At 43.9% G+C, this 21,414-nt stretch overlaps 2 protein-coding genes across 3 annotated transcripts; one reads left to right on the forward strand and one right to left on the reverse strand.

The window, feature by feature from the left end:
- The first annotated feature begins 3,921 nt into the window (after nucleotides 1–3,921).
- Nucleotides 3,922–6,742, forward strand: LOC4350784 (protein SINE1). The gene is made up of 3 exons (XM_015762069.3): nucleotides 3,922–4,117; nucleotides 4,504–5,913; nucleotides 6,033–6,742. Exons 2-3 carry the CDS (start codon nucleotides 4,567–4,569, stop codon nucleotides 6,552–6,554), a joined length of 1,869 nt encoding a protein of 622 aa, XP_015617555.1. The 5' UTR covers nucleotides 3,922–4,117; nucleotides 4,504–4,566; the 3' UTR covers nucleotides 6,555–6,742.
- An 11,024-nt stretch (nucleotides 6,743–17,766) lies between these two features.
- LOC4350785 (sec-independent protein translocase protein TATB, chloroplastic-like) lies at nucleotides 17,767–21,017 on the reverse strand. Of its 2 annotated transcripts, none has more exons than NM_001423424.1 (6): nucleotides 20,515–20,944; nucleotides 19,783–19,904; nucleotides 19,364–19,423; nucleotides 19,174–19,294; nucleotides 18,680–18,808; nucleotides 17,767–18,265 (listed from the first exon to the last, which is right to left on the reverse strand). In NM_001423424.1, exons 1-6 carry the CDS (start codon nucleotides 20,705–20,707, stop codon nucleotides 18,147–18,149), a joined length of 744 nt encoding a protein of 247 aa, NP_001410353.1. In that variant the 5' UTR covers nucleotides 20,708–20,944; the 3' UTR covers nucleotides 17,767–18,146. The 2 variants fall into 2 exon arrangements, with proteins under 2 accessions (NP_001410353.1, XP_025877015.1); XM_026021230.2 differs by having other exon boundaries at nucleotides 17,786–18,265; nucleotides 20,521–21,017.
- Nucleotides 21,018–21,414: the final 397 nt, after the last annotated feature.

Genomic DNA, 21,414 nt, shown 5'->3' on the forward strand with positions numbered 1-21,414 from the left:
TAAAAAACATTTTTTAAATAGTTCTTTAGAAAAACTTATTTTATGAATAGACTATTTTTCTCGGTGCTAGGGTCACATAGACACTGGCGCTAACACTCTTGTCCCCTATGATAATTAAGTCACTCATGGGAAGGGGGTTGTTGGCAAGAACCTATTTGTAACATATTTTTTAAAAAAGGGTTAAAATGTAAATTTTTTTTCTTACAAGTAAGCTCTTAGCGTAAACCTCTTTGATGCCAACGACCTATTTATAAGAAAAATATTCATATTTTGGTTCTTTTTAAACAAATTTATTTTACAATAGGTCATTGTCGCGAAGGCGAGCCAAAGGATTCGGAGTTGAATGACGTACTAATCTCATGGCTAAAATAGACTCGGACGCTATCTGCGGCTAAACGGCGCACGCGTCTCGAACAAAATTGCCGCACGTGCGCAACTGCTGACACAATCGGGCGAAACAGACTTTGGCTGATGTAACGATGACGCCCACCAGCCCACGTACTAAGGTTAGGGTGAAAACATATTTGATTTTTATCTTCAACTTTTTTATAATAATATATAGATATAGAGATATAAGGAATTCCAACATTTACATCCTAACAAGGGTACTACAAGGAAATTTTCACGTTCTAAATAAGCCTACTCAATGTATTTTCGACGGAACCGTAGTCCGTAGAGCCCCGATGTACGAGGCACACACTCTACAAATGACATGAACCTCCTAGTATGACATTTTTGAGTTCCAGACATCCATGTGACCACGCCCCTACTGTCTGGCTACTGCCGCGTTTCCCTCCTGATGCTTGGCTGCTGGGCCTGTGCTGTTTTTATCCTTTGCCGGTTTGGTGATACCGGCAGGTACTCCTTTTTCCTGAAATATAAAAAATTTTGATTGGATAAAATATATCCTAATATTACGAATATGGATATATTTTCTATTTAGATCTATAGTACTATAATACGTTACATCTAATAAAAATTTCTTATATTTTGAATAGTAAGAATTTCCATGCTTGGTCAAGTTGCTTCGTGTTGAATGGATCGATGTGCAGCTGTAGTAGTCTCGAATGGTGGCTTTGGCTTCCCAAAGCTGCCGGTGATGATGATGCTTTCTTTTGTTTCTTTCACCTGTTCGTGAGCTGATGAGAGCAAGTTTAATAGTATAGCCCATTACTAACTCCAAATCATCTATAGTCAATATAATAGCCAATTCATACATAGTTGCTTACTAAACTATTAATAGCTGATCCCATATGTCATACACACATTACATCTTAGAGTCCGTGCTGCAGCTGGCTACAGATCTGTAGCCCGCTGCTCTTCTCTCTCTTCCTTTATCTCTTTAAAATATATTTATAGCTAGCTTATAGCCTGCTATTGTACCCGCTCTGAGACCGTGGTGATTGGAAATGTGTTGGGAAGTAGCGGTTGGGAACGTATCCCCGCACAATTAATTAATTAATTAAGTGTTATCTTAAAAACCAGAATGGCTCGTAGTGCTAGCTTAAAATACTTAAAAATGGATCAAATATGTATTTTTTTATTAACAGCTTACAAATAGAATTTCAAAAAAGAAGTTTCATGAGCTATCATATTATAGATCATAATATAAATACTAGTGGTAGACTATATCATAATATAGATCATTGATTATGTCTGACGCATATACATGAAAATAAAATAATAATTATATAATAATAAGAATAAGAATTATAATCTTAATAAAAGGAAGGGTTCGAATAGCATCTACTAATATTATATTACCAAAAAAAATTGTGAAATATTTCTTGAAAATGTTCGAAAACCATAAGGAAAGTAACAAATCTTTCTTGACAGGAAAAAGTCCAGTTTGATTCCCTCAAATATAGGTCAATTTGATTTGTATCCCTCAACATAAAATTTGTGTTTATCGCCTCCCTCACATATTAAAACCAGTCAAAATAACTCCCTTGACGGTTTCTGAGGGTGGTCAGCTGATGTGGCGTCTACATGGTTTCAACTAATGTGACGTCTACATGACACTAAAAGAAAAGCAGAAAAATTAAAAATCCAACGAGACCCACCTGTCAGTTGGTTTTATATTAAAAAAATAAATAGGCTAGCATGGGACCCACATGTCAATGCCCTCTCTCTTCTTCATCCCTTCTCCTCTGTCTCCTCTACTCCCTCCCTCTCTTCGATGCTAAGAAGGGCGCTGAATGAAGGGGCCAACGACTGTGGCATGGAGAGAAAGCCGCAAAGACCAACGATGCGGTGATACTGGCTTGGTGAAGATGGCAGCATGCATATGCTCCACCCTCGTCTTCAGCACGATGTCCTCCTTCGCACGCGGGACTAGGGGCCACCTAGCCAAGGGATCACGTGAATCTGACCCCAGACGTGAGCTGGTTCTACCGCCGCCACCTTGCTCCTCTTCGTGAGCTCCGGCGAAGAGAAGCTCGAGCTCAAGTTACACAACCGTCGATCCCCCCTCCTCGGCAAATGTCCTAGCCTCACGTAAGGCGGCGAAGATGCCGCATCTGGTTGTAGAGGCCAACAAGAAGAGTCCATTTGGCCCATCGACGAGAGAGGAGCCTCTTCCATGGCAACTGATATTCACCACTCCGTGCTTCCTCTACGAGGAGTCTCTCGATGTTGCCAGATGTTGTTGTGCCTGCGGCATGACAGCGAGGGCGGTGGCATGTGGAGGAGCCTTTAATAGTAGTGGAGGATGAGCTTGAGCATCGAGGGACCCCGTGCTCCTCGTCGAGCTCCTCTCTGGCTTGGCACCGCTGTGTGCTTGACAGGATCAACAGCGATGTCACTAACAGTGGGTTCCCACTACATTATTTATTTATTTTTAGATGACGAATGCAATGCCACATTAGAGCCATATCATATGAAGACCGGGTCAATCTCTAAGTAGATGCCATATAGGACAAAACTGCTCAAGGAGGTAATTTAAGCTGGTTTTAATAGTTGTGGGGGGGGGGGGCTATGCGAATCAAATTAAGGTGACAGTTGAGGGAGTCAAAATTAACTTTTTCCCCTTCTCCTTCGGGACATGTGCTCCTACTCTAGGTCTTCGAACTAGTCATTAATGGTCAGCAACATAGGTACCTTTTTTGGGTATGTATGGAGAAGCTCAAATCGCACATATGGTTAAACTACAAAACTTCTTTTTCATTAAGAGCTTGTTTAGTTCGCGAAAGAAAATTTTTGGGTATCACATCGGATGCTTGACCAGATGTCGGTAGGGATTTTCGGACACGAATGAAAAAAACTAATTTTATAACTTGCCTGGAAACCGCGAGACGAATATCAATTAGGCTCAAAAGATTCGTCTCGCGATTTCCACCCTAACTGTGCATTTAGTTTTTCTTAATCTATATTTAATGCTTCATACATATATCAAAAGATTCGATACGATGTTTTTAATTAGGAAAAATTTTTGGGGGAACTAAACACGCCTAAATCTTATGTTCCAAACAAGAAGGAAGTTAGCTAGCCATCACAAAAAACAGAGGGCAATTACATGCTTCAGGCCCAAGTCCACACCTCATTGGACTTGAATTTGTGCTTGGGCTAAAAGACCTGCCCTGAAGCCTGGCCCATCAACGCTCGACCCAAAAACCCAGCTCGGCCCGCCACACCAGTAAACCCACAAAGCCCAACTGCAGGGGCACCCTCGTAATTTCCACGCACCCAAATTTCAAACTCCGCGGCCGCTCCGCCACTTCCGTCCAGAGACGCGCCTCCCCATTCTAACCTCACCCACCTCACACACACCTACCCCCTCGCTGACAGGTGGGCCCCAGGGTACGCGTCTCCCGCTGCGTCTGGAAGGGTGCGGGTGAGAAAAGTTTTTGCCCGTTTTTTCCGCTTCGGGGAACCCAAGCAGACCAGCCGTAAAACCCTTCCCCATTTTAGCCTCCTCGCCCCGGATCTGATTCAGATTCTCTCATGTGTGAAATGAGATGAGAATGAGCTGCTGCTGATTCAAACTTCGCGTTCAAATCCTTATATGAGAGAGAGAAGAGAGTGAGAGGAGGAGAGGGAGGGAGAGAGAGAGAGAGAGAGGGGCTTGATTCGGTGGAGATTGTGATTTTGCGAGGGCTTTCGCTGTTCTTGATTCCAGGTTAGTAGTTTGCTTGTGTTCAATGCGGCAGAGCCATGCTGATTTCTTTCGGGTTGTTCTTAGCATGTCAGATCTTGCGGATGAACAGAGGTAGGAAGTGATTCCGTGTTGGGTTGATTTTGTCCTCTGTTCTTGGTTCCCGTTCTGTTCTTGCCGCTTCAGACCTTCATCAGTGATTGAAATTTAGTTCGTCCCATCCGAAAATTTTTTGATAGTTGCGCTCGCATGGTTTGGAGGAGTGAAATCTCCATTTCATATAGCTCAAATCTGATGCGACCTCCAAAGATTAATCTTGTTTTACTAGTGATTCTTGATGCTTAAAGATTCGCCCTTCTTTTCCCCTTCTAAAAGATGATTTCTTTTTTTTTTTCTCTTTTGGCTTGCAGGAGCAGGGTGTTTGATCTAGAGGAGATAAGGACGCTGCCGTTCTTGGTTCGCGGCGGCGAGCGATGGGGCGCAGCCTGAGCCCGCTGCTCCGTCAGGAGCTGGACAACCTCGACAAGGACGCCGACAGCCGCCGCAACGCCATGAAGGCGCTCAAGTCGTACGCCAAGCACCTGGACTCCAAGTCCATCCCGCATTTCCTCGCCGAGGTCTCCGACAACAAGGCGGCGCCGGGGCTGCCCTCCGGCGAGTTCACCATCTCGCTCTACGAGGTCCTCGCCAGGGTCCACGGCCGGAACATCGTGCCGCAGGTCGGCAACATCATGTCCACCATCATGTGCACGCTCTCCTCCAGCGGCGGCTCGTTCCCGCTGCACCAGGCGTGCTCCAAGGTGGTGCCGGCCATCGCCCGCTACGGCATCGACCCCTCGACGCCCGACGAGGAGAAGGCCGGCATCATCGCATCCCTCTGCAAGCCGCTCTGCGGCGCGCTGATGGGGAACCAGGACGGCGCAGCGTCTGGCGCGGCGCTGTGCCTGAAGGCGCTTGTTGAATCGAGCAATTGGAGGTTCGCGGCCGGCGAGACGGTTAACGAGGTTTGCCTGAAGGTTGCCGGAGCTATGCATGACAAGTCGACGCAGTCCAATGCTCACATGGCCCTGGCAATGGCGCTGGTGAAGCACAATGGCCTGATTGCGGAGGCTTATGCGAGGTCTCTTGTGAGGTCTGCTCTGCAGATTCTTGATGGTGACACTGCAGAGAGCAGCTCCCAGAAGCGGCTTTCGGCGATCCAGATGATCAATTTCTTCATGAAGTTTGTTGATCCTAGGAGCATATCCTCTGAGCTTAGCAAGGTGGTTGATATCATGGAGCAATGCCAGAATGACCGAATGCCATTTGTAAGAGGCGCTGCGTTTGAGGCATCGCAGACGGCGAAGAGCATTGCTGCGCAGAAGGGATCGAGGCATGAGGTGAGCACGAGCCCGATGGTCGGCTCCAACTTCCAGAGGAGAAGAGAGAAGAGCCCATGCAGGAGCCTGTGGAATGCCAAAGGCATGGCAGCCTCTCCAGTTCAGTTCCAATCACCTGAATCACATGTTGTGGATTCATCCATCATGTGTGAAAGCACAATCACTGAATCGCCGGTCTCGATTGGGCAGTCCTCTTGCAATTTCGATCAGAACCGGCGCACCAACAGGAGATTGTGGAGCAATGATGGTGTTGATGTTTCTCTGAAGGATGGCCTGTTCTTCAGACTTTGCTCGGATGGGAAGTACCTTGAGGATGATTTGGATGAAGTCTGTGACAGTGAAGTAACTGATACCAATTTTGAGTGCACAAACTCATTCAGTGGATTTGTGTCAGCTAGCCCCAATGGTGCTACATCAAGAGACAAGACACCAAGCCCTCAGGTACACATCAGTGCATTTGACTGTTTAAGTTTCTCAAAGAATGCTACATTGTGTGCCTCAGTTTATAACCTTCTGGTTTTATTGTTTTACTAACCTTGCTATGCGATTTGTCATTTTAGGCTTCTGAAAGGCCAATAAGCATTGATGACGTGAAGATATACACAACGCCAAGGAAGCTTCTCAGATCACTCCAGAGCTCATATGACTTTGACTCTGCTCGCAATGAGGAACGATCCATTGCCAAGCTGAACAGCTCATCATCACCAAGTGAGGAAAGTAATGAACTAGAGGAATCATCTGAAGAGATGCAGTCTCAGCTTTCTGACAGCAAGATTGAGGAGGCAAAATATGATAACGAGACCATAGACGCACAGAGTGCTGATGATACGACTCAAATTCTCTCCAACGAAGATAAATCAGTACTCTGCACTCCAGAAGTTGAGGACGCATCCTGCAAGGCATCCTCTGAAGGTGAGTGCAAAGAGCAAGATATCTGTGTCACAAGAAGCATGGGAAAGTCCAGGAAGTACAAGGCAGTATTCAGTTTTCTTTTGAGCATAGTCATGATCGTTCTAGCAATAATCGCCGTTTTAATTCGGATAGAAAGTTATGATGATTATGTCGGCCTTGTGCCTACTTGATGTCTGGATGGCTACAATCAGTGTCTCAATGTTTAGTTTGTTGTATTGGTTCTACCACATTTCAGTGGTAGCTTGGCTTCATTATTTTGCAGTCATTATCTTGTATGACAGCAAAAAAAACTTGGTTATGTTTACCATTTTTATCTTGTGCTGTGCTTATATATAGTAATCAACTGTTGCATCGCTGTGCTGATATGTGTAACCATTTGTTGTGTATTCACTTGACTGCTATTTTGTTTCTGCAATGCCCTGTATGCAACTCTAGTTTTTTTTTCGTACATTCTAAGTAATCAATTGGAAATGGTTTTTGCTGCCTATGTTGTGTTTCCTGAATCGTGACATATCAAGATATTGTGCAATCTTTCAATGGACATAACCTAGCCGATATAAAACATTGATGCTGAAAACCATTCGAAGGACAGCCTTACAAGGTTATTGATACTGAATGTTATTCATGTAGAACCACCATCAGTCTTCAGACTTCAGAGAGCATGTTCAGCAGGATTACTTCGAAATTTTCCAAAACAAAAGTAGGACCACTCTGATTAAAAATAAAGTTTAAACCAAATCCTTAAAGAGAAAAAATTGATCAGCAGAATAATTGAGCCAGAATCATCTCAAATTAAACAGTAACTATAGATATAACTAGACAAGCAGCTATCTCTTCACTAAACAATGTCACTTGACGATCACACCGTGGGATCAAGGACATGCCCCGCAAAGACGATCACCCCGGACCGCTCCTCCATGATGAAGAAGGTGAACGGGTGGTCGGCGACGAACTCGACCATGTCCGGCGGTGGCCCGCCACCGCCACGCAGGCGCACGGTGACTGCGGCCACCTCGGTCCCCTACGGTTGATTTGGAAATATGACTATCAAAATTAGATAGAGGGATTATATACTACTAGCTGGTTGCACTTGCTTGTTTATTGAAATGACGATAAGTACTAGCTGCTTCTGATAATTATGGTATCATTACTCTTTTATGTGAGACAATTTTGTCACAGTTATTCACTTATTCTGCTTTATCAAATTTTCTTTAAGGATTTGGTTGCCGAAATTATGTTTTGGAAAAATTCGGAGCAATCCTATGATCAAGCGAATAGATCTTACATGTTTCTGCAGTTCGGCAGTCCGCACCTGATCCATGCCAGCCTTTGGCATGTTCCACAGAAACGTAGGATCATGTCCCGTCGTGTTCTTTCAAAACAACCTATTGCAGACCATGTCCTGAAAAATGAGGTTAAGATTGTACTAGCTAGTTTCGCAGAAGGAACACTTGATCACTACTCACAAGTGTGTTACCAGGTACTCAATCCCTCCAAACTTTCAAAAACAAATATTACCGAAAACCAAGAGGACATAATAACATATCAACTCAATCTCTCCAAACTTTCAAAAACAAATGATACCGAAAACCAAGAGGACATAATAACATATCATAAAGTAATTCAGATAGCAACTCGAACAGCACCAAATGCGAGACTAATGCTGATCACTTGGTAGGATCGAGAACGAGTCCGTCGAAGACGATCACCCCGGACCGCTCCTCCATGATGAAGAATGTGAACGGGTGATCAGCGACGAACTCGACCATGTCCGGCGGTGACCCGCCACCGCCGCGCAGGCGCAAGGTGGCCGCACCCGCCTCGGTCCCCTTCTCATTCACCTTGACGATCGCCATCTGGGCAACCTTGGTCAGGAACGTCGGCCAGCCGCCGCTGTCGCCGTCGTCCTCGTACGTACATCCCACGCAGGTCGGCCGCCTCCGGCGAGAACGACAGCGAGAGCCCCAGCTTGATGAGGTCGCTCTTGACCGAGCTCAGGCAGCTTGAGCTCGACCGGCCTGGTCTCCGTCTTCACCAACATACCGAACAGGTAGCTCGGCCTCGGCGCCGCGGCGATCACGTCCACCATGGTGGCGAAGCCGTCGCGCTCGTCGGGGAGAAATTAAGACGAACATGGAAACAGTAGACTAAACATTATACAGATGTGTCATGCGGCGGCAGAGGAGGCGAGGGCACCCCGGCGCTCCGGTGACGGCCAGGCCGTTCCTCATGCGGACCCGCATTTGTCAGCTCCCTCTCTTGTTTTCGTCGTCTTCTTCCTCCATCGCCGCCATCTCTCTCTCTCTTCTCTCGAATCCTCTCGCTCTCCTCTTGTCACTTCCCCGGCAAGAAGGTAAGGCACCAGGCCGTATTCACGGGACGGGACCCGCTCCCTGACGGCCCGGCTCAAATCATGCTCCGCCGCTTGCCGCTCGCTCTCTGGTCAGAAGCTAGCCGAGCACGAGATATACTCCCTCGTTTAATAAATGTTTAACACCGTTGACTTTTTAAAATAGGTTTAACAGTTCGTCTTATTAAAAAACTTTTGTGAAATATGTAAAACTATATGTATACATTAAAGTGTTAAAAATATTTAATAATAAATCAAATGATAGGAAAAGAATTAATAATTACTTAAATTTTTTTAATAAAACGAACGGTCAAATATGTTTAAAAAAAGTCAACGCGAGGGAGTATCTCGCCAGCAAGGACGCATGCACTGTTGTCTCGTCCCATCACCCACCGCCATTTACACCTATATATGCCGTTGGATCCACCGACCTCCGCCGCGCAAGAAATCGCCGTCGTCCCTCTCGTTCTCGTCATCGCCTTGCACTCCGCCGTGAACACCGTGGTGGCGCTGGTCTTGACGCCGTTGGAGCAGACGCTGCACCGGCTCTACATCCAAGCAATGAGGAAGAGAGGACAGAGAGTGAAGAGAGATGGAGAGCTGACATATGAGTCTAGGGGTATTTCTAATATTTTACATGATTTCTCTCCCCTTTCCAACCGAAAATTATTATTTTAATGGGTTACGGTGTCCACCAGTAAATATCCAACTTTTGTTAGTGTCTTCCCTAAAAGTGACTTCTCACAGTGTCTAAAACCACGAAGACGCGATGTTCTGTAGCAAAATTTGCCTATCTAGGCCCCTAGCTTGTGGCCTCAAGCTTTAGCTTAAGGCTTGCGGCACATGCCAGTAGTGTTGCCAGATGCTTGGGGTGGTGTTCTCAACGGTATTAGAACATGCTTTCTCCGTCCCATAATATAAGAGATTTTGGGTGGATGTGATACATTCTAATACAATGAATCTGGTACTTATTCCTAGGTACTACCCCCTGTGAACTGTGACGGAGGACATGAAACACGGAAAACATGCTTTCTCCGTCCCATAATATAAAAGTGTTTGCCTTCTCTGCCTTATAATATAAAAGATTTTGGATGGATGTGATACATTCTAGTATAATGAATCTGGTACTTATTCCCATGTACATGTACTACCCCTATGAACTGTGACGGAGGACATGAAACACGGCAAGAGCGCATTGCAGTGGACGCTGATCTTCTGTCCAGATTTATTGTAGAAGCATTACAGTGGACACTGATCTTCTGTCCAGATTCATCGTAGAAGTCGAAAAGATATATAAATACCACAATAATTAGATAAAAATAAAATATTTTAATTTAAATAATAAGGTTTCTATATATATTAATCTTGAGAATATCTTGAGAATCTTGAGAATATTCTCGATTAATATCTTGAGAATATTAATCGAGTGGGCAGCTACGTTCTTATATATTGTGTCGAACACATTAAGCATCACATATATCATGCAAAATTCAATTAAGGACGGTAAAAAGATCGTCCACAATCATCACCGAGCACGTTAATCACAGTGAGCACGTCATTTTTTTTGACAGCTGAACGACGCAAAGCTGTGGATAGCAGGGACCTTGTCAGATACCAGAGACTTAGCTTTACAAAAGATGCACAATGTTTAAGCCAACCGAGATCACAACCTCAACACTGAAAAGAATCTGCATTAAGTTACATGCATACCATATATACACTTATCCCAACTGATGATGTCAAACTAAAAATTATTTAGCCTTCAAGAGGTTCATCCATCTAAATTATTGTAGTGATAGACCTCGCTTGTTCGGCTTCATCTGCATTAGCTCTCTTAACCAACAAGGCCAATTCATCCTTTTTAACAGCCCTGACATTATAGGCAGCCACGAGGTTTTCATAGAGTCTAAGGCAATCTCGTGCATATACAAGATCTTTGTATTTATCTGCATCATCCGGCAACTTTGATTGCACGTCGTCTGAAAACATCTGCAAGAGACACAACGCACAGCCAACATGGGTGGAGGCATATGTACATGAATACACAGAGAGCAGCCGATATTACATTTACATGCTCAGTATATATATACTCCCTCCGTCCTATAATATAAGGGATTTTGAGTTTTTGCTTGCACTGTTTGACCACTCGTCTTATTAAAAAAATTGTGCAAATATAAAAAATGAAAAGTTATGCTTAAAGTAATTTGGATAATAAAGTAAGACACCAAAAAATAAATAATAATTCCAAATTTTTTTTGAATAAGACGAGTGGTCAAACAGCGCGAGTAAATACTCAAAATCTCTTATATTATTATGGGACGGAGGGAGTATGACTTTACCTCATCAGAATCACCAATTTTACGGCTGCATATGATTTTAAAAGCTGTCGCGAGTTTTAAAGTGTCCCAATTCTCATAGTCGATGCCAGACTCACGCTTGAGGTAGTGACCAACATCAAGCAATGCCCTACAACATTTCTTCTCAATAATATCACAATGAAACAAGGTAGCTGCAGCCCTAACAATATCCTCGTTGACCTGTTGGATAGAAATAGGTTGCTTCATTACTTAAAAAAAAAAAGAAGCAAAGGCATTTTTGTCTGCAAAACATTGCATCCAAAGCTTGTGAAAAATGAAGGGTTCCAAGTGTGCTCACAAGCTAGCCATTGTTAAATATGTAACACTAAATGACAGGGAGCTACTCCCTCATTCTCTAAATGTTTGACGCCGTTAATTTTTTTAAACATGTTTGACCGTTCGTCTTATTCAAATTTTTTTGTGAAATGTGTAAAACTATATGTATACATAAAAGTATATTTAACAATAAATCAAATGATATGAAAAGAATTAATAATTATTTAATTTTTTTAATAAGACGAACGATCAAACATTTTTTAAAAAGTCAACGGCATCAAACATTTTGGGATGGAGGAAGTATAAAGCAGAGAATGGCAACCAGTAAACGACTCACCATCTCTGGTTTGACATCAAAGCCATAGCGACTTAGAAACATCAGCAGTCCTTGACTCATAGGGAGGCTGTCCTCTTTAGGCAGATTGGATTCTTCAGCAGGCACAAAATTGCTCATGAAACGCTTCATGCCCCACATTACCTCCATCACAACTTCATCATGCAGGCAGGGTATTCCCTGAAAAAAAGTAGTACTCAGCAAAAATAATGGCGCTCAAAGTTGTTGTTCTTCACAAGGAGCTTATACTCACCAAGAATGTTTCGATGGTTGATTTGTATTCCGGCTTTCCAACAACCAATTTCTGCCCAGGGCGACGCCACTGCATGATCATGTCAGTAAGCTGCTTGTTAACACCGGTACCAACATTAATGGCATTGGAATTGTCATCGAATTTCTGAAATTCCTTCAGCCAGATAATCTGATAAAGGAATAAACAAAGATGAGCATGTTGAGAGGCAAAAAGAAATAATTAACCAATTACTATCGTGCAATGTCTCAATCAGAGTAATCTGATAAAGGAATAAACAAAGATGAGCATGTTGAGAGGCAAAAAGAAATAATTAACCAATTACTATCATGCAGTGTCTCAATCAGTCTCAGTTCAGTGGGTAGATTGAATGCAAAGATACCCTCATTCAAGTCCTTGTTTATCACATCTTTGCGGCGTAATTCAGAAAAGTTTCATATGCTAAGGTGGCGCGGTGCATTTGAAAAATTGAACATATTAATACAGTGCTTTCTTGATCGTTTGATGCTACTAGCAATTAGCAGGTAAGCAAAACTGATTTTTGGGCATAACAGCATCTTGCACATGTTACATGATTTACAAGCAGATTTGCGGTGCCAGGGGGCTGTGTTTTGACACTTCTTCTATTAGTAAACAACAATGCGTTTACATTCCTCCCTCGACACAAACAGAAAAAAAAAAGAAAAAGAATGTATGAATCATAAATGATGCAATATTGCTACTAATTGATTTGGCAACAAGCAAATAAATATAATAATGAGAAGGTAAGGAAAGAAGGGACACTCACAGTACTTGCCGGCCTGAAAGAAGCAAACTTCACCCAAATACTCTGGATATACAAGTATAATACATAGGACTCAGGTATCATAACGACAAGAGTGAGCACATTGTTGAACCAAAAAGAAAGGAAGATCACAACAGTACTCCTACTTCTAATGCATCTGGTATGTGGATTTCAGCCCCACAAAGAGAGAAAATTGCGAAGCCAGAGGGCGTCTCAAAAAGCAGCAAGTGCAAACCATGGTTCCTCACAAAGTCCTCAGCACCTGTGAACGTTCACAGAAGTCGAGCAAATTAAGGGCCTGTTTTAGGGAGCTTTAGATTCTGAGAAGCAACTGTTTGGTAGTCAGCTTCAAAGAATCTGGAAAAGCTCTGAAACCCAGCTTCTCCAGCTTCTGGCTTCTTAGTTCATTTTTCAGAATATATAACTATAGATTCTCAGAAGCTGTGGACTGTTTGAGGCAGCTTCTAGCAGAAGCAGCTTTTAGAAAAAGTTGCAGCTGGGACAAGCTCCCCAAACAGTGCCTAAGTAAACAAGCTGGATTACCAAGGAAAAAAAAGCACGTAAACCAATCATTCATCCAGATATAACAAATTAAAAAAGCGAAACCACGGCTTGATCTAAGGCTCAACAAAACCGTAATCATATTCCAATTCACGGTGTAGTTTAGGGTTTCCAATTCCATTGTCAATATCCTACCTAAAGGCATGTGAAATTGAGAGATGACGGACGGCTCACCTGGAGCCCCGCTGGCGGCTATCTCCTTCAAAGAACAGTAGTAGTCGATTGTCGCCGGAGAAGGATCGGGAGGAGGAGCAACCCCGCGACCGCGACGGCGACGCCTCTTGGGCATTGCTACTTCTGCCGTGTCGATCTCCCCTCTTTTCTGATAGCGGCCCAACAAAGCCCAGAAGGTGGAAGGGCAATTTCATCATCCGGAAAGTCCACTTTATTGTTGTCTCTCGGACTGAGTTTGGTTCGTACTCTATTTCTCAACTAGTGTATATTAAATCCTCCATCGTTTTAACCTTTAAGAGAGACTAGAAAAATACCCGTGTGTTGTACTGGGTAAAAGGTTGATGAAAGAGAAAGAGGGCGCTGTCAATAAAAGCAGAGCGAGGGAGCAGTGTGAAAAGTGAAACCGTCAGTAAAAATTGAGCGAGGCAGAATTGAACGACGTACCAAGAAATAACAAAAACAAAATACACGGACGACCAAGATAGAAAGCGCATATGTGACGATTGAAAAAATATATGTTTTTTTAAGTAGATAATCCCTTCTAATATATGACGTTGTTGACTTTTTATATATAATAGAAAAGTGCTCGTGCGTTGCAACGGATAAATGCTATTTTAATTTTATTATTGTTATACGGTTTAGTTAGGGTAAAATTTACTATGGGAATTCACTTGGATATTTATTTTCAAAAAATCATAAGCAGCAATTAGGAGTCCGTATTTCATCTCAAGTTAGCATGCGAGTTTTATCAAAAAGATCTCTTATACGACTCTTTTTATACTTCCAAAAGAAATAAGCTTAAAATCCAACTCAAACATGGATCTATATTTTCAAAAGCGAACGAACTTAAAAAGCCGACTCAAATACGGATGACGTACCAAAATACCGACAAAAACATCTTTAATTTTTATAATAGTAGAGATTCAACCCTTTGTCTTATTTAAAAAACATGTAATTGTCATTTATTTTGTTATAAATTTATTTATAGCAGGGTCATATATTAAAACCAGAAAGGGTATATTAAAACCAAAGAAAGTAAGGAAAGAAAAAGCGAGAAAGTTAATTCAAGATATAGAGCTAGCATGGTCGGTATAATGGTCGAGTAACGCGATGGCGTAAAAAAAAGAGGGGGTGGTCGCTCAATGCTGGAGGGATATCGCGACATTTTCAAAGGTTAGGTAGAGAGACAAGAGTGGAGTAGAGGGCCGAGTAGAACACAATCAGAATTAAACGTGGAAAAAACGATGAATCAAATCCTACGTGTCTCAAATCGGAATATATTTTTAAATCAAAACTTGACATGAACTGTGGGTGGCGTGGCCGAGTGGGACACGGTCTTGTTGACACAATCAAACCTAATCAACCCAAACTTTGACGATAGAAGGCCTGAAACTGTAAGCATGAGTTTCGAGACGGTGATGAATGCTGCCTAATGGCATGAGGAATTGAGACCAGAGCACTTGTTGTTTAGAGAGATACCACTCTATGACTTTCCTAACTATCTGTCACATCGAATGTTTGAACACATGCATGGAGTATTAAATGTAAGAAAAAACCAATTACACAGATTACGTGTAAATTACGAGATGAATATTTTAAGCCTAATTATGCTATGATTTAATAATATGGTGCTACAGTAAATATTTACTAATGATGGATTAATTAGGCTTAATAAATGTGTCTCGCGGTTTCCTGGCGGAATCTATAATTTTTTTATTATTAGACTATGTTTAATACTTCAAATATATGTCCGTATATCCGATGTGAAAACCAAACCAAAAAACTTCCCCCAACTAAACAAGGCCTTAGAGAGATACTCCCTTCGTCCCAAAATAGGTAGAGTTTTGCACTGTTTATGTCCATCGTTTGACCGTTCGTCTTATTTGAAAATTTTTTATGATTAGTATTTTTATTGTTATTAGATGATAAGACATGAATAGTACATTATGTGTGACTATTTTTTTAAAAAAATTTTCTCAATTTTTTTAAATAAGACGGACGGTCAAACGTTGGACACGGATATCCACGACTGTACTTATTTTGGGATATAGGTAGTACTACTCTACATTGCAGAGTTGCTTTGGATGGGACATGATGATTTAACATTTTAGCCCTTTGTATTTTTTAAATCAGTCTATAAACTTTGCTAAAATATACTCTTCCTAAATAAAAATGCAAAATAGCTCTAGCATAAGAAAAATTTACATTCACAGCCTTGGCCCACCTGTAAGCCACACATGACATTATATCCATTCCCAGCCTCCACCTACCCTCCCTTCCAAATGCATCCCGACTTCCCAAAATATCCATGTTCCCAGGCGCGAGGGGAGGCGGAGGTGGAGGGTCGGGGACGGCTGCGGCACGAGGGGGAGGCGGTAGCGCCGTGAGAGGGAGAGGGAGAGCGTGGGTGGGACGAGAGGGAGGAGGGGATGCGGGTGGCAGTGGTGGACGCGGCGGCGCGAGTGAAAGGCGTTGACGGAGGCGGCGGCGCGTGGCGGTGACGGCGGGAGAGGGGGGTGAGGGAGCGACGAGAGGGAGAAGGGGCGGCGACAGCTAGTGCTTGGGGCAGTTAGGTTAGTGGGCATCATTTTACGAAAAAAATTCCTAATCTTTCCACTTTTTACATCGCAGTCTCCGCGATTTTTGTTCTCTAGAGACTGTTCGTAAGGGCCTATATATAATTACAGAAAACTGAAGGGATTTTTCGTAAAATTTCCACCCGAGTATTGTTTTACTGTAGTAAAAAGCTAACGTGGCTCCTCCCAGTGCGCGGCGCCGATGTGTGCCACCACGAAGCTCGCCGTCTTGAGCCGTCCCTCGATCTGTAGCACTAGGATGTGGCGGAGGGAGGCGCTTGGGAGGTGAGAAGAGTGGTGGCGGCGAGAGGCAGGAGGGGTGAGAGGAGGTGGCGGAGGGAGGCGCTGGGGGGTGGCGAGAAGAGGCGGCAGCGGCAGGATGCGGGAGGCGGGAGACACGAGAGGAGGTGGCTCTGGGTGGCAATGGGGCGGAGGATGCGACGAGATACGGTGGTGGCGACGGATTTGGGAGAGGAGAGGAGGAGATAGGGTTTAGGAGCAGAAAAGGTTGGGTGCTCCACTTCAATTTTTTTTATTTTGGTTCCGCACCCCAATTCCTCCCACATACTTCAATTTTTTTCGATTCCTTCACGCGCAAAGGGAAGTAAAAACCTTATGTACACCTTTGCCGACACTAACGGTGAAAATAATTGCATCGCCTACACATTATGTCATTATGTGTTGCCAATGAATCGTCGACAGATTATTTGTCTACAAAAATTGAAATCGCCGACACATAATGTGTTGGCAGTGCTACATAGATTTGCTTACACATTATATGTTGTGTAGTCTACCTTTTTGCCAATACAAGTTAGTTGGTGAAAATGGGTCATGGTGTAGTGGGAGAGCAGTGGCGAAGTGGGATCCAGACGAGGGCGATCAAAGGGAGAGTGAGAGGGTGAGGCAAGGAGGGGACACGGGCGGTCAGGTCCGCGTGCCTCGACCACATGGAGGCCAGATCCAGACGTCGACCATCGGAGGCGGCCGACAGCGGCGATGTGATGCGGAGGCGGAGGTGGGAGGCGAAGGTGGCGCGAGGAGGGAGGCAGAGGCGGAGGCGCCCGAAGATGGCGACGCGACGACAGAGGAGGTGGAGGCGGCACGAGAGGAAGGGGGAGGCGGAGGCAGCCGACGATGAGTGCGATGGGGAGGAGGAGGTGGCAGTGCGATGGGGAGGCGGCGGCGGTGGTGGTGGGGGGGGGGGGGTGGACGCGGCGACACGAGGGGTGGCAGCGTCGGAGAGGGAGAGGGAAAGGGAGCAAGTATAGGGAGACGGTGCGGGCGGTGGTGGATAAGGTCTGGGGAGTTAGGTTAGTGGGCACCATTTTGCGAAAAAGCCCCTATGCTTCTCATTTTACAGAGCAGTCCCTAATGGCCTATATATAATTATAGAAACCTGAAGGACTTTTTTTGTAAAATTACCACCCAGAGCAATCCGACGTGGCATCTCCCAGCACTCACCCCTTCCGCCACCTTTTATATTCTCTACTATCCTCTTCACCTTACAGATCAAGCTCATCAAGTGACAATGGCCTTGCAGATGACAACTGATCCCTCTTCACCTTACAGATCAAGCTCATCAAGTGACATGCAGATGACAACTGATCAAACACATAGTACTAGGGGAGTGGTGACAGCCCATGGGCACAAACAGACAGCTACTCCTATGACAAATTAATAATATTAAATTCTCTGAACACCGTGGGAATGCGGGAGAATTAGAGCGCCACATCAGCAAATATTTTAAAAAAGTCCCCGAACTTCCAGTTAATTAAATAATTACGCATTGGTCCCAGCTGCTATCCATCGTGAACCGTACAATCTCGCTCTAGTATCATCCATAGCAAAACAAGAGGTCGGAGGAAGAGAGGGACGATCACCTTTCAGTCTGTCCGTCCATTCTATTACAGTCGATCTACTACACAGCAAAGCAACACTACACATATGCATCACAGCTGACCAGATCCTCAAATCACTCCTCCCTACCCAAACCCAGGCATACCCAGCTCACCAAATTAAAAATCATAATCCGCTCTTTCCAACCTCCACAGCGTGTTCTTGCGTCAGTCTTAATACAGTAGTACTCTACATCGTTATGCTTCATCTCTCGGTTTCCGTCTTCTCAGAAATGTTCCGATTGGGCTCACTCATTGCAGCACCAGCACCATCACTCCCTCTTGATATAGCACCGTCATTACTTTCAGAAGTAGCTGCTGCTTCTGAAATATGACACAGCAGAATCAAGTTAATTAGCTTGACCAGAAATTCGTAAGCGATTACTTTCAGAATTCAGATACAACGTAAGTAAAAACGATACAAGGGAGTGTCCCCTGAAGCAGGCTTACGATTTACACAAATTCAGTGCAAAAACAAGTGCAGTCACTAGGACCTTTAACAACTGCCCCAGCAATCAACACATGCTCACATAAGCCACTGGCAGTGTTGCTTCCATTTTGTTCTAGGACTACTACATGCTTACAGGAGCATAGAGTCCTGATAACTTGGCAAAGACGAACCAGAATTTTACACAGTTGGAAAATGTCATGCAACATAAGACAATCTGCACAATTTATCTTATGAATACTGAACATGTGTACCTAATTGAAGAAATGGCACAAAGAAAATGTCAAAACCTTTTTGCTGTGATGGAGGAGGTTCTTGAGTATTCCAAGCAGCAGCTGCAGACGCAGCTAGTTGTTCTTCAGTTACTTTGATGAGTTCTTCACTGGTGTAAGGTGCAGCCTCAGGCTTATCATCCGAGCCTTTTGTGTTTCAAGGAACAAAAAAAACAAGAGAATTACATTCACGGTCTTAAGCTTAAATCACAGGGAAAAAAATGTGTGCTTGCTCAAGGCTAGGAAAATGTCAAGACCCTTGTTTGAATGCCACCTTAGTTTTTAACAGCATTGAATGACAAGCAGGATATGAGTCTAGGACGGAAGGAAATGGTAAATACATAAGTGGAGCTAACCAGTAACAACCCAGCGGTCAGAACACTGCAAATGTATCAAGGTGCAATTATGATTTTTTACTGACATGAATGAATTTCTAATGTGGACTTCAAGCTTTAAACTAATTGGGTATGACTTCCCCCTGAATAACTTTAGGAGCAGTTAAATCAACTAACTTTGGTCAATAGCAGGTTGCTGACTATTATTCATGGTCGGGGGCCTGTAGTTCATTGATGGGGGAACTTCATCAAGTCCAATTTCTCGTTCAAGAGTGCTCCTGAACTCCCTTGAAACATCCTATATGCGGAAAAAAGAGACACGTTACATATGTATCAAGGAATCACATCAGACAAGTCACAAACCAACCTGTAGCTCTCTAATGGTTGGCTGGAAAGCACGCAAAGTCTTCCCCAAATTCCTGGCTACCTGCATACAAGCAAGCAAGTGAGACCTAACAGTTCGTAATGATAGAAAGGTTGGCAGGAAGTACATGCTCATTTTCATTCACAGTAAAATAAAGCAGAACAACAACATGACATATTTAAAGTGAAGAAAACAACAACATAAAATATTTCCTGCAAGGCTTTTTCTTTTCTGTATGTAGTGTGTGCTTTCAAACCTTTGCAGAAAACCTACCACGATCTGGCAGTACATGCAACAGGTTAAGAAACTATAGGCGATTAGAATATGGTGCTAATGCTGAGGGTTTAGTGAAGAATTAGCTAGAATAGGAAGCCGGACAACAGCAAAAATATGATGTCCAGGTTTGTTGGGAAAGAGTTTACCTCTGCTAGTCCTTTGGGACCAAAGACTAACAGAGCAACCACTCCAATGACCAGAGCTTCGGGAGCTCCAACTCCAAATAAAGAAGCATAAACACCCGTTCCACGACTTGTTCTTTTGCTCTCTACATTGAAGAAGTCAAAGAAACACAAAGGCTGTGAGATGCCTAATTTGGCAAAGAATTATGGAACAGCACGATACGAATACAGGCATAGTAAATATAGTAAAGGGAATATCCTTCATCCAGCTATATAAAGCAGGAAGGTAGATGGGCAGTTATAGCGGCGAAGACAAATTAGATGGGTATAAGAAATCCTGATCTCTTCCTTTCCTAGTCTTTAGCTTTCCTGTTTTTCATACAAAGATGGTAGTGTGTTGACGTCTAATTCCAGCCCAAGAGAAAATTTGTAGATGAGGTTAGGAATGGTAGTTATGGAAACGAAGGAAGAAGTGGCGAGCAGCCAGGTGATCCCAGGCATTTTCCCGAGCTTATGGTGGGCAGCAGCTGAGCCTGAGCAGCACAAGGACAAAAAATGTTGAATGCCGCCCAATTTGTGCACTGTATAGAGCTTGTGACAAGAGTTGCTATTTCCATCCAAGATATGATGAATACTTTTGACGGATAGTAATACAAAGAATAAGGAGTACAACTAAAAGGTAATTAGATACTACTACTAAATGAATCCAAACAATCAAATCAATCAATGAATCGTCTGTTGGTTGTGGGAGAGTACCCGTACGGCGGCGGCGGCGGAGGAGGAAGCGGTGGTGGCGGCCGGAGACGAAGGATAGGCCGAGCGTGCAGTAGGGCTGAGCGAGCGTGAGCCTCCTCCTCCTCCTCCTCTGTGAGGAAGGGAAAGGGGAAGGGGAAGGAGTGCACATGGCGACGCACGGAGGAGGTCGGAGTAGCAGGCCAGCGACGGCCATCGCCGGCGGCGGGCTTCGAATTCGATTCGATTCGTAGGGTATATGCAGCTCACTCGCAAGTCGCACCGCACCACCACAACACAAGAAGAGGGAGGCGAACGATAGAGGGAGATATTGCGGCGGCGCCCGACAACGGGGACGGCGTAAGGGGGAGGCGGAGGTGGCGGCGCGAGGGGTGGCAGAGGCGGCGGCGCTCGGTGGCGGCGCCGGAGAGGGAGAGGGAGCGGGCAGAGCGAGAGGGTGCGAGCGGCGGCGGATAAGGTTTGGGTTAGTGGGTGTTATTTTGCCAAAAAACCCCTACTCTTTTCTCATTTTGCAGAGCGGTCCCTTTTCGCCCCCAAATACTGTTTGTAATGGCCTATATATAATTACAGAAAATCGAAGGTCTTTTTCGAAAAATTATCGACCCACTTCTCCCATGGCTGGGAGTACTAAATTAAACAAATTGGGTGTAAATTGTGAAACGAATTTTTTAAGTTTAATTAGTCCATGATTTGATAATGTGGTGTTACCGTAAATATTTACTAATAATGGATTAATTAGGCTTAATAAATTCGTCTTGCAGTTTGCAAGCGGAATCTGTAATTTGTTTTGTTATTAGTCTACGTTTAACACTTTAAATGTGTACCGACATACCCGATCTGACATGTCAAAACTTTATACTACTCGATCTAAACACAACCTAAAATTTAAATTCCTGTCACATC

This window comes from Oryza sativa, chromosome 11, assembly GCF_034140825.1.
Source record: "Oryza sativa Japonica Group chromosome 11, ASM3414082v1".
NCBI lineage: Eukaryota > Viridiplantae > Streptophyta > Magnoliopsida > Poales > Poaceae > Oryza > Oryza sativa.

Coding starts and splice junctions, on each gene's coding strand:
- LOC4350784 (XM_015762069.3), top strand. CDS start 4,567: ATGGGGCGCAGCCTGAGCCCGCTGCTCCGTCAGGAGCTGGACAACCTC. Junction 5,914..6,032: donor ACAAGACACCAAGCCCTCAG/GTACACATCAGT, acceptor TTGTCATTTTAG/GCTTCTGAAAGGCCAATAAG.
- LOC4350785 (NM_001423424.1), bottom strand. CDS start 20,707: ATGGCCGTCGCTGGCCTGCTACTCCGACCTCCTCCGTGCGTCGCCATG. Junction 19,905..20,514: donor CCGCCGCCGCCGCCGTACGG/GTACTCTCCCAC, acceptor TCTTCAATGTAG/AGAGCAAAAGAACAAGTCGT. Junction 18,266..18,679: donor TCCTCCATCACAGCAAAAAG/GTTTTGACATTT, acceptor GTCATATTTCAG/AAGCAGCAGCTACTTCTGAA.